The following is a 13,508-nucleotide window of genomic DNA, read 5'->3' on the forward strand; positions in this document are numbered from 1 at the left end:
TAACAGAGATGAAACCTAGATACGCAGTATCTTCTCCCCTGCAAGTACAGAATTAAACAGGAAACACAAAAGGGGAAAATTAGGATACTCTCAGACTTTATTTTCAATCTTCTTGTACACAGCTCTGTCCTCTTGGGCTATCACCACAAACTTCCATCAACTAAATGTGTCTCTATAATTTCCTCAGCTTCAAAAACCAAAGTCTTCATTTAACAGCTACAAATAGAAGAAAACGTTAGTACCTTCAGCATGAACTAGACAAGTGAATATATAGTTCAGGTGATATTCCCAGAACAACTGGTCATTCACAGGAATGCTGCTTTCTGTTACCCTCCACATACATTTGGAGTTATGACATCTATGCCCAAGCCATACAAAAATGAATTCAGATCAGTGTTGCTCGTTTTCCATACACCAAGACCTTAGTGACACAGTCTTCCATCCACATTACTCCTTACCATGAGCTGAATCTCCCTTTTTATGTTCAGTCATTCTCATGACCACAAGGCCATGTGATTAATTTGAAAATCAATATGATGCTAGCAACATAGATCTCTTTCTAAGATCAGATATGCTGGTGCTTTGGTTAAATTGTTTTAACCTTTTGCATTATTTCCTACCCTTTGAATATGGAGACAAAAACATTCAAGTTCTAACAGAAATGTAACAATAATTATCTAGTTAATACCAACAGAGAAAGAGTAAGTGCTGTGCGTGATCTGAAACAGAAGAAGATAAAACAACTGAGGACAGACAAGGGAATAGAAAGAATTGAATCTACTGAGATTCCCAAAACAGCATGGAAAACAGAAAAGTTTGCTTAGATGTGTACAAAAAAATTGCTTATATTAAAGGAATAAAAGACAGCAAAGGAAAAAACATGAAAGACAGCACTGCAATTATTGAATGCATTGTATTTGCACCATTTATTTTACTGTGGGAGTTGTTAGCAAAAGCAGTCAAAAATAAGGACTTCACAGAACTGGCAGTTTTATGAACAGATAAAACAGGCTGGAGAAGTCAGAAAATGAAGTAACAAAATAAACTGAGCTCTAAGAAAAACATAAACATTTGCAATCCACTTACCTAGCCAGACTACTAGGCACTGCAGTAGGTACATTATAAACATGAAGACATTGCTTCTGCAGCAGAATTTAAGACTGTACTTTGAAGAGTTGTACAACTGAAGTGGCACAGAGCTGCATTCAGGAGAAGAGAGTGTACCCTCAATAAGATTGAGGACAAAACCAAGTTAGGTGGAACTGTGAATCTGCATGAGTGTAGGAGGGCTCTGCAGAGGGATCTGGGCAGGCTGGGTTGATGGGCCAAGGCCAACTGCATGACATTCAACAGGACCAAGTGCCAGGCCATGAACCTGGGGCACAACAACCCCAGGTAGCAGTGCAGGCCTGGGGAAGAGTGGCTGGAAAGCTGCCTAGCAGAAAGAGACCTGGGGGTACTGGTCAATAGCCAGCTGCACAGGAGCCAGTAGTGTGCCTAAGTGGCCAAGAAGGCCAAGGGCCTTCTGGCCTGCATCAGAAATAGTGTGACCAGCAGGACCAGGCAGATGTCAGTCTCTTTTCTCAGGTGACAAGGGATAGAACACAAGGAAATGGTCTCTAATTGCACCAGGGGAAATTTAGCTTGGATACTAGGAAGAACTTCTTCACAGAGGTGGTGGTGAAGCATTGAACTGCCTGCTCATGGAAGTGGTAGAGTCCCTGTCCCTGGATGTATTTAGGAGGTGTGTGGATGTGGCAGTGAGGGACATGCTTTAGTGATGGGACTTGGTAGGTCAGGTTGATGGTAGTACTTGGTGATCTTAAAGGTCTTTCCCAATCAAGATAATTTGTTGATTCTAAGACTACCAGCCATCTTCCTCCGTAAACCGCTAGAGGCAATTGAAACACAAAAACTAGGGGAGATGGTCTGGAGATTTAACACCATAGTGAGTGACAAGCAGACAAATATGATCATAGCAGTAGTCTTCAGAAGACACATGAATCAAGTCTAGGTCAGAGAAAGAAAAAGATGAGGCACAAGGACAGAAACGGCGGAAAATGCTGAAGATGGCAAATATGCAACTAGTATTTAGCATGGGAAAGCATGTGTTCAGATAAAAAAAAAGGAACTAAAAGAAAGATCTGGGATTGAAAGAACCAAAGTCATGAAGATGCTTCAACTTTCAAGAGTAGGTTTAGCAGAGAAGACAGATCATGAGGTTTATTTGTGGACCTTTGCAATATGAGGCTGCTAGAAGAGTATGACAAACAGAGTCAGCACATGCCTGTGTAAGCAGTGAAGCAGCATGGCAGGAACGGAGAGCAGGCGCAGCTGGCACCATGACTATAACAGGATTATGATCATCAAAGAAAACAAGAGAATGGAGAGAGGTGGTGGTGCCAGTCTGACATACAGAAAGGAATTCTGCAAGGAAACAAAGAATTAACAGGTAAAAGGAACGGGTAGAGAAATAGACTAATTCTCTAAAAGATAGTTAGGAAGGGAGAAGTATGAGACATACTGACACAGCAATTGTGAAAGCAGGTGAAAAACCTAAAAAGGGAGAAAAGATACAAGCTCAAGTGAATTCAGGCATCAGGGCAATGCAAAAGTTATCAAGAACAATGAGAGGAAGGAAAAACAAAAACCATGCAGAATGGGTGAGGTAAGTTAAGACCTTAAGTAATTACCTACATACTACAAGTAAATGCCAAAATGAGGCATATCAGGAAACAATAATATGGCCAATGCATTATTACAAAAAGTCATCAATGCAGAAGTAAACTAACAAAACCAAAGAGTCAAGCAAAAAAGGCAATGAAAATAGCAGCACCCTGTTCTTATAACAGGAGAGAGTGGTATAGGCTCATCACCACAATTGCACAAATATTGTGGAAGGATGACAAAGATCCTATTAGAGTCATTGTACTGGCTGACACAGAGACAACAGTCTTGCAGTTCCTTCCGCGCAGCGCCCCTTCTTCCACATACACAGCACCATACCAGTTACTAGGAGGAAAATTAACTCTATCCTAGCTGAAACCAGGACATCCTGTAAACAGAGTAGTCTGCAAAGCTGCACACACATTTTCCCTCAGACACAAATGAAGAAAACATAGTTGCTTCAAAATAAAGACAAGAGAAGAGATCCCAAAACCACTTTATCTGTGCCTTGTGGAGACAAGGCCAGAATTTGTGCCAAATGTAGGACTTCAACCACTCCTTAGTTTGGACAGAATTAGCATTTGGAAACATTCAATGGAAGCTGAATATGTACAGAAAACGACTGGCATGATGTACTCCCATAAAGTCATCAAGCTGCTATGTTTCATAAGAGTTACCATGTTTCTTTTGGGGTCAAATGCTCATGCTCAGTTAATACTACCTGACATGGCATTATTCACAGATAGACGTGCCATGATAGGGTGGCCTAACAGCATCTGCAGAAGAACCAGAGCAGGATTTTCAGCCCTTTCATGTCAGCCCCTCTGCAGCATCCCTGCACCACACTGGAACCCTAACTAATGCTTATGTTATTGTCTTTTCATACAGACATGTACCACAAACATAAAGAAAGCTTAAGTTATACAGATTTTGAAGAGGAAACAGAAGATATCAGTGACATTCGACTGGCAGTGAAAAGCACAAGCAACAATATGATCAAAGTACATGGGGAACCTCTCAATGGTTTGATTTAGAAGAGACATTGGTCTGGGTATTTTTAGTAGAAAGGGAGATTAAAAGTGTATATATATTTTCACTGCAACAGCTTGGTGTTAATAAAGAATTACATCCACATGAGATGCCTGTCTTCGAAGAGACTCCAAAGACTTAGCCAAGCTGATCAGTTGATCTCCGTTGTGGAATTTTGGGACAAACTCCAAAAGAATAGAAAGCTGATAACAGTTTCCTAAACACCTAGCATAACACATTATTCCACCCTGTATTGACCACAGGCAAAGCATAAGATACAGTAAGTGATACACAGAGCAATGACAGGAACCAGGAACACTGAAAACCTAACTGCTAACAGTTCTGCTGAGCCTGGAAATTGAGACAGGTTCACTACCGATCACTTCCCTGTTTCTGCTGTCATCTCTACACTGTGAAAATAAAGATAGTGCAGTTGTGGTGAGAAGCAATTCCATTGCTCAACATTTGAATTCTGGGAATTACATTATGTTCTGGAGAATTTGAGGAACATGAGGCAGCAGTTAACATCTACAACCACAGCACAGTAAAATCAGTTTTGGCAAGTGAGTCACACAGGTATATGCGGGGAATAATGAAAAGTATTTCTAGAAAAGTCACACGGCAGCTTCCAGTGTAGTTTTTGCAGGCACCAGAGGAAGGCACAAAATAGATGACAAACACTACCTTAGGGCAACAGAAGCAAATACATCTGGGAAATTTGATTTATTTACTTTTTTTAATACCAGACTTTGCAGCAAACTGTGGGCAGGTCAACTGCAAAGAACCCAAGCATATATTATACCTTGATTTCAGTATCAGGTATCCCTGGCAAATCTAGAACTACAATAAAAAGTGAACACGAGAAAGACCCCATTAAGCTCTCATCACCATGCTTACTATTTGTTCCAGACCTCACCATGGTCCAGGTATTTTCAAGGTATTATTACACACACATGCATCTGCCTGCACACTTAAGTTAATAAGATTTCCATAATCACATAATACTAAATTTACTCTGAAAGCAGTACCTGCTGCTCTTTTGCATTTATGAAGTGAGGACTACTGGAAACTCACTAAGAACTTTGGAGCTCTTTGAGAAAGGACCAAGAGTTGATGCTTCTATTCCTTTTTTTTTGCTTGTATTTCTGTTTCTATTATGTGCAGATAGACTTCATACAATAAGAATTGGATTCTAATTTTGAATATGGTGTACATTCTTGGTGACATTCAGAAGGTGAATTTAGGCAAATCAATCAAAATCCACATCCTACTGATGAAGGAAAAGCAATACTTCAACCACATACAAAGCCTTAAAGAACAAGACAAAGCTAACTTTAAAACCAGTTTCTTAATTTCCATCATATTGAACTTGACCTTAAACATGCATTTCTGACTTACCTATTAAACCTTCAATGACACTAGCCAATAAATTGGCATTTTCAGGCCACTATATTCAAGACATCAGAGTACCTCTTGGTGGAAAATATCTCCAAAAGGTTGTTGTTTTTTTAAAAAAAATATCTACTCTGCTGCATAGATGATAATCATTCTGAAATTTTATTCATGCACACTCAGCATGCAATAAATAAAATATGTTTCATTATCCCCTCTGAATCACACAGCTCCTAGCATATGGTGTGACCCCATCATGCTTTCCTACTCAAAATATAGTACTGATAGCTAGATGTAAATTTTTTTACTAAAAGCTTTATAGGCTGTTAGCTATCTTGCTAAAACAGCAACTATAATCCCATTTTCTACAGGACTTGTTTTCTGTCTATTATGTTAATCTCAAAGCCCTACTCTCATACTGCTAGAGAAACAGACACTACAATTGTGATTTCAAAAACACTTCAACCACCCAAAGTGAATATTTTTAATTCACTGTGTATGACCATAAGTAACACGTTTCCTTTATGCCCAGGAACACATGTATCCTTGGCACAAAGGATCTTCGGGTCCACAGTATTTTATGTTCTAAACACAAGTGTGTTATACATACATGGCTTCTCTACCTAGAGAATCAGTATTGTGCTTAAGTTTCTACATGTGGATTAGTTTCTTAATAGAGAGAAGAGCCATCATTGTCTTAAATGGGATTGAAGAACTGTCAATAACTGTATAATCCATGATTCTAACCCTGACAAACAGGGGATGGAGAACCCCTGTAACAAAGAAAATCAAGTGAACACTGGCATTATTGGACCCACAAGTGGTGCACAGAACTGATGCAACTTGGCTTTCATGCTCTGAGGAAAAGATCATGGTTTTTTGTTTGTTTGTTTGTTTGTTTTTTAATTAGCAAACACTGAGGAAGTAGAAGTGCCTGTGTGATATTGCTTTGATTTTAAAGAACTGTATTGGACCTAATCTCACAAGGCTTTTGCATCCACAGCCCAGTTAATCTTCAGATTAGATTAACTACCTGTGGATAATTCAAACATCATTTTTAATGATGTTCTTAATACACTAAATTTAATTAAAACATGTCATACAAAGCTTGCTATCCTATTGAACAAAAAAGCATAAAAATGTATACGGCGATTTTGAATCTCAATACTTTGAGAAGTTGTTTTTTTTTTCTTAAAATAATCATCAATATCTTAACATTTTTCTCCTTAAAATGTCATAGTGAAGTTGCACATTTTAAAATGTACAGACCATTTGAAACTAAAATCTTTCCTCTTTGGCCTTAGATTTTTATTTTAACTTTTTCAACTGTACTAAAAGCTCTCTTCTTTCTTCTATCTCAGAGTTTTTCTGAAAAAAGATTACTACCTTCTCTACATCTTTTGCTTCAGTATACTTTCCTCATCTCAACTACCGCATCTGCTATGCTGCCAGAATACTACACACGCTTTCCTTCTGCCCCAGATCTCCCCTGTTCTCCCATGATAACGTAGTTTCTGTTCTGTGCATCCCAAATTGACTCCATGACTTTCCACGAGATTTTAAAGACCAGCCTGAAAGGGACCCCCCTGATTCTTTAAGTGTAATAGCTTCTCACTGTAGGTCAATCAACTGCAGTAGTTCAATTCACACAAAGACTGCATTCAATCTTGAAAATTTTATCAATTTTACACTATGTCCTCTCATCTCTGAAAGTCATTCTAGAACCTTACTGGTCTGACTCTGACTGTGATTTCTGAGTCCTTAGGTAAGCGTCAGACTTAATTCTCCACAAAAATAACAACTTTAATTGAACTGTATCAAGTTTAGGAAAGTCCAATAATGTAGGATGTAAACTTAAATTCTGGCTCTGCTTTTTTTTTTTTTTTTTTTTTTTTGCTAGTGTACAGCAAATGGCATTTTAATCTTCTAAAGTCTTTTAATTGTACGAAGAGTATTAAGCCAAAATTGTGTTCAAATTTACAGAGCTAAATTCTGCTCTCAGCTACATTGATGTGAACCATGTTATTGATTCTGATGGTGTTACTTAAGATGTACACCAATGTAACTGAGAACAAATTATGGTCACTGTATATAAACAGCTCTAGCTAAAAGTATAACAAAGACTGTATTGTGCTATGAGCAGCAGAGCCAATAAATGAATTCAAAAGACACCTAGATGTGTTCCTGGAAAAAAAAGGGGGGCAGGGGAGCAGGGGTCTGAGTGGTCTGGTGGGAAAACAGGAAAGTGGGATTAAGATAAATTAAAACATGTTTGAGCATGCTGGGCTTGACAGCCCCTCCTATTCTCATCTCTTTTGCAGCTTTTAGAACACATACAGTTTAAAAATGAATTGTTCTTCTGCAATGAAAAAAACTTATTTCAGAAGCACAATGCTACCACAACACACAAGATTATCACTGCTAAAATGAGGTTACAACAATATACTTGCATTTGAGTGAAGAGTTATGCCCCTTTCTAAAGCTGCATGCAATCTGCATCCAGAAGTAGTAGGGGGGGTTGCCTTTTATTGTGTTTGTTGTTCTTGTTTTTGTTTTAAGAATCACATCTCTATTGTCAGATTACCATCTGAAATTCCATTCCAGGGAACTCCAGCATCCACAAATCCTTCTGATCAGGTCTGCGGCTTCATCTAAGCATATTAAAATACATTCAAACTTGCAACAACTGCTTTTATACACACCCAGTTAGTGAAACAATACTCAGATCAGTAAGGTTAATATTCAGGTTGCTGAAGAACTCTGATTGGAAGACAAATAGCAGCAATTTCTAGTAAATTTCTGATTGAATTACCCTTATAAAACGATAAAGCAGCTGCCAGTTTGGACAGTATAAGTCTATTCACTGCAAGCCACAAGGTGGAGATCTCTGGCAAAGCAGGATCGAAAGAAGTCTTTTACCCAGCCTAACGTTACTATTAACACTTTGAGCCATTGCATCAAGCCAATTTTTCTGTTTGTTTTTAAAGTTTGATAGAAATGTCACTAGTGGAAAAATTAAGTAAAGAGCACTGGTTAGCCACAGAACTGGACACACCTGGCTGCAAATCCACCAAAAGAAACTGACTTCATTAGTACAAGGGACAGCAGAGTAAAATTTATATCTGAAATATGCCTGCACCAGTAGAATTTGCTGAGGCCACAGGCTCTCTGTGTGTTTTTACAGCTGTGTCAAGTTTTGGTTTCTGACTCTTGCCGACATTCAGGAGTGCTGAAGGAGCTCAGGCTAACAGGTCCCAAAACTTTGTAGCTGAGATTTAGATTTCAGCAATTTTAACAACCAGTTTTTGAAATAATACAAACTCCATTTGGAGTTGGAGCTGATGTAAATTAGCAGTTAAAATGCCTTGCATTCTATCACTTTCAGCTCCAATGAACTTATATACTTAAGAGCAGACGGAGTATTTCAATAAACTATCCATATCAATTCAGGAATATAATATCAATTTTCTGTATCAAATGTTGTAATTCTTGCTAGATATGAAAACAAGCTGAAGAACTGCAGCTTTGTCTGTCACCAAGTTAATCTAACTGCATCCAACCTGCAAATTTCATACAGGTCCTCTGTCACTTGTACCACAATACAGGAATGTACCAATTGGGAGTTAATATTGACCACTGATACCCTGTATGACAGAAAATCAGGGTATAGAATTTCAATTGCTCCTTTAGGGAGCTCTGCAGTTGATATCTTAGTGCCATAAAATAATTCAGGAAAAGTTTCTTTTCATTTGACTTACTTCTGAGAAAGTCTAAGATTATGAAATCTGAAAGCACCAGCAGTGAAACATTAAAGTCATAATCTTTTCCCTTTATCTACTATTCTTCTCTTGACATATTTAACTATCTTCTTTTGAAGGTTCAATATATACTGACTGCAGGACTAAACTGCTTTAAAATAAACAGCTTTTATACATATTTCTCAACTGGCTCACAGATTCTTTGTCAGATTTTAAGAGAGAAGGTAAAGAATTACCTCAACTTCTTTTAAGATGAAAGGCTAGAGATACATACATCAAGATTAATAGTTAGAACCTAACATCCAGTGTAAGTGTCCTTTATTTATCACTTACCACTCCTAAAGCTGAGATGTGAGAAGTTCAGTGAGCGTACATGAATGTGAAGCGGAAAAAAAGTGAGGAAGGATGAGAAAGCATGGGTGAAAGGAGAATTACCTGTGCAGAGGGATGGGCAAAATGGGACAGTAGGCTAAGATCACTAGCACAGAGGGGAAAAAAAAGTGAGGATAAGGAGAAAGGGAACAGCTAACCTCTACAAACATCAATGCATAAACTGTTTTTATGCAACAGACAATAAATACTACCAGAAGAGTAAAGACTATTAAATACTAAAAATAAAAACTTGACAAACTAATGACTGAAAGATTAGGAATAATTAAAGGATGAAAGAAAAAACTCTGAACAATTATGAAAGCAATGTTCCTTCACAAATAGGATGGGGCAGAGCACTGTCCTGATTTCCAAGTCTACAAACTAGTACAGCTCACTAGGCTTTCTTAGTGCCTATTCTAGTTAGCTGTTACCTCAAGAGTCCACCTTCTCTCACTAGGAGTCTCATTAAAATCTATGGACTTCTGTGCAGCTAAATTGTACTAAATATACACACAGATGTAGCTGTTTGTGGGATCAAGCCTTTAAATGTGTACATGCTTTCTTTAAGCATCAGCTATTGCTACATAAAAGCTATGTTAAGAGTAGGTTACAGCCAAAAGCATATCTTGATAATGTAAAACATATTGTAGGCATCTTATTATTGCAGTATAAGCATATTTATTATTACATTGCATGATCATCATTACAAAGATTGTGAAATTTTAATTCAAGGACAAACTGAAAAGATGCCTAGCTTGCCAAAGCAAGGAATGAATGGCATTTAAACAACATATGATCTCTTTATAGTTGCATCATACAGCAAACATACAATTAAAAAAGCATATATTAACATCTGAGGCTCCAGATTAGATAAAAACATATACGGAAGCTTTCAATTTTCATCATCTGGGGGGAATTTTGAGAGCAGATGAATAATTCAGTTTGCAGAAATGGAAGCCCTGTGCTTCCCTTCACAAAGAAAGGACAATAAGCCCTATCTTTTTTTTTTTTTTTTTCTTCTCAGAGACTACTTAAAAGCATCGATACAGCTCTAACTTACACTATGCCTCACTTTTGCATTCAACATACTTGTAAGGGTAGCAAACAGCTTTGCTTCTCTTTGCTGTTTGCTGCTGCTTCAAATCACAGAATCACACAGAATCACAGAATTGTAGGGGTTGGTAGGGACCTCAAGGTATCATTGGGTCCAAGCCCCAAATCCTGTAAGGAAAACTAAACGATGACATTTGAGTTTAGTTCATATAAATAAAAACAGCATCATCAAAAAGGAACAGAGAAATAGCTTTCTGTCCAAAAGCAGTATTCTCTCTGTGCCCTGATGGAGTTCAAAGAACCCTGAAGAGATGAGAGGAGGGGGGGGGGGGGCAGCTGAGGAGGGGTAATGTGGTTCTGTTTGTTGTTAAAGAGGAGCAACCTTTAATTTACACCTAGGACAAGGCTCTGAACCGTCTCCAGTTTATAAAGAAACATGAAACAGCTGCTATGACATGGAAGACATGGGAAAAGGCCAAAAATGTATAAGCTATTTCATTCAGTCTTTTTCTCTGGTGCTTTTCTTAGACAAGACTATGATAAACAGGAAGTCAAGGCTGAAAGCACAGGACAATGAAAAACTGAAAACATAATACTTGAGAAATACAATCAAATACAGAGAGTTTAGAATAGTTTGTTAATAATTTACAGTGTTTGAAATAAGTAGAGATTTTAGAACAGCTACTTAATAATGTGAGATGTTTGCTATCTGGCCTTCAAAACTTTTTCGTAATGGCATTCAGATCCTCTTTTCAGTGAAATGCTCATGCCCAATCTGCACGTCACAAAATCAACAGTCTGAAACCTGTTATGTCATTATTTACATCATTCTCTGTCTCCTAGAATGAAAAAACACTGGAAGATGTCAAGAACAAACTCTACCTTATACTAGCTATCATCTGATTTGCCCAGGCTCACTCACACTATGGCATCTGACCACGACATTAGAGATTCCTATATTGGAGGTTTTGTCTTGCCCATTAATGTAGCAAAAAATCCAAGATGAGTAAATTTAGACCTGTCTTAAAAAGCAACCTGCAACATAGTAAAGATAAGAAGTTCCCAACAAATAGAAAAAAATTGCCAATAAATAACCCAAATCAACACTTTCCAAGACCATATGCAAAATAAAAGATCATCAGAAAGAAACTTCTTGAATTACTGTTGGGGGTCTCATACCAAATCCTAACTCACTGGTTAAGTCGCTTGTTCGTCACAAAGAGGTACACTCCTGTCTCTCCCTTGGGTATTTGGCTGAGAACTAAACTTGACAATATGACCTTATTGCTATATGAAAACTGTCACTTCTTGAACAGTTTATTTTCATCACAGACAAACCTGTATTTATTTATTTAACCGTTCTTTACTTCTTTTTCCACAGCACAGATCTTTCCTAGTCCTGTTCTCTCACTAGAAGCACCCTGAAGATAGGCATCCTCAACACCCTCAGGTCTACTGTCACCACTGTCAAATTGGAGTTGAGTTGTCCTTTGTTGGACAACATAGGTGTCCTATGTCCACTGCTTCTGCAGTGCCTTGTCTGAAGACCATCACTGACACAAGGATGAAGAAAAGCATTTTAAGGCCAGAAATGACCATTACAACTAGCATAACTTTGCTCGTGGCACAGGCAAAAAGACCCAACCCTGTTCTTCCTTCAAACTTAGAAATCAACTATCATTAGAACTACACTTAGAATGTTTCTTTTGTGTTGAAGACTAGATACACCAAGAATCCAGAATGAAAAGTAAACTAATGACTATTTAATAGTCATGTGCAGTTAACAAAAACCTTGTTCTTTAGCCTTCCTTTTACTCAGCATCCTGGATACAGAGAAAACTCAAAGCTCTTCTGGAATGATTTATAGCTGCAACTTAAGTTTGACATCAGGTTTCTCCCTACCCCAGCTGCTTAATTCCTATCCACAAACGCTCATCCTATTACAGCAGCATCCCTGTTTCTGCAATCAGGTAGCAAACCACGTGGAAAATTAATTATTTACAGACAAATCAGTATCTTCATCCAGGCCATGATATGGTTTCAAAAATAAAGTCACGGGCTCGGTACAATAGACAGTGCAGCTGCAGGAACAAGTGACCAAGATTAAGGCTATGTGTACCAGCTTAAGGTAATAAAGAACTACATACGTGGCTATAAATTTATTCTTAAAAATTATTTCAAGTCATGTGAAGTTACAAAAGCATTGGAAGAGATGAATCATCAAAAAAATCAAGATTATCAACACCAAAGATAACTTACCCCCATCACCTTACCACGCTGTTGAACATCCTCCCACATGCAATGAACTATATAGCGACACATGTATTTTCCGGCACGACCCTCTTGCTTCATTCGTACCAAACACATCCTGCAAGAACATAAACATCATATTATTCATAGCTTTCATTTCTTCTTCAAATTTAAAGAATAAATTAAATCTATTTCAGCTTATTTAAGATTCTCCTTAGAGTATGTGCTTTTGTGATCAGGAACAAAGGTCTGTTTTTTTAAATATCCTAAATTTGTCTATTCTGTTCTCAAGAGCTGTATCTGTTGAATTTCGGCCAATCCAGCTATGGAAGAGTGACAGCAAACTCTACTTTGGCTGACAGTACTGTAATCTAGTTAAACAGTACTGCAACCTAAATTCCATAGCCTTAAGAACATATCACTCTTTGGAGTAGGAACAAATATCTTGTCTAATCCTAGGCTAGAAGCCAGCTGTTAATTCGGCCTGGTATACTAAAATGCTGGAAGAGTCTGTCCTAGACAAGTTGCAAAAGCTTAAGCAAGTTACAGACATCACCCAAACTCACTTTAGCATTGTCCTAAATTATTTCAACTACAGGGATCTTAGGATACACATCCAACCACTTGGTAAAACCCCTAAACGCAGTACATGCTAGAAGAAATCACAAGTTTGTGTGTTGTAGGATCTTATTTTGAGCGTCATCACACAGCACTTGTGGGGCAACCATGTGATCAGGCCCAGTCAGCATGGGTTTCTGAAAGGCAGATCCTGCTCGACAAACCTGATCTCCTTCTATGACAAAGTGATGCACTTAGTGGATGAAGGAAAGGCTGTGGACGTGGTCTACCTTGACTTCAGCAAGGCTTTTGACACTGTTTCCCACAGCATTCTCCTCAAGAAACTGGCTGCTCTTGCCTTGGACTTGCGTACGCTTCTTTGGGTTAAAAACTGGCTGGATAGCCGGGCCCAAAGAGTTGTGGTGAATG

The 13,508-nt window shown here is 38.1% G+C and overlaps 1 protein-coding gene across 1 annotated transcript in view; it reads right to left on the reverse strand.

The window, feature by feature from the left end:
- Positions 1-13,508, reverse strand: part of LOC116495691 (ubiquinol-cytochrome-c reductase complex assembly factor 1) — a 51,147-nt gene that overhangs the window by 14,229 nt on the left and 23,410 nt on the right. Inside the window, exon 7 of the mRNA XM_032198354.1 lies at positions 12,531-12,639. Within this exon, the coding sequence (XP_032054245.1) occupies positions 12,531-12,639 (109 nt within the window). The remainder of the gene's footprint in view (positions 1-12,530; positions 12,640-13,508) is intronic.

This window comes from Aythya fuligula, chromosome 16, assembly GCF_009819795.1.
Source record: "Aythya fuligula isolate bAytFul2 chromosome 16, bAytFul2.pri, whole genome shotgun sequence".
Classification (NCBI taxonomy): domain Eukaryota; kingdom Metazoa; phylum Chordata; class Aves; order Anseriformes; family Anatidae; genus Aythya; species Aythya fuligula.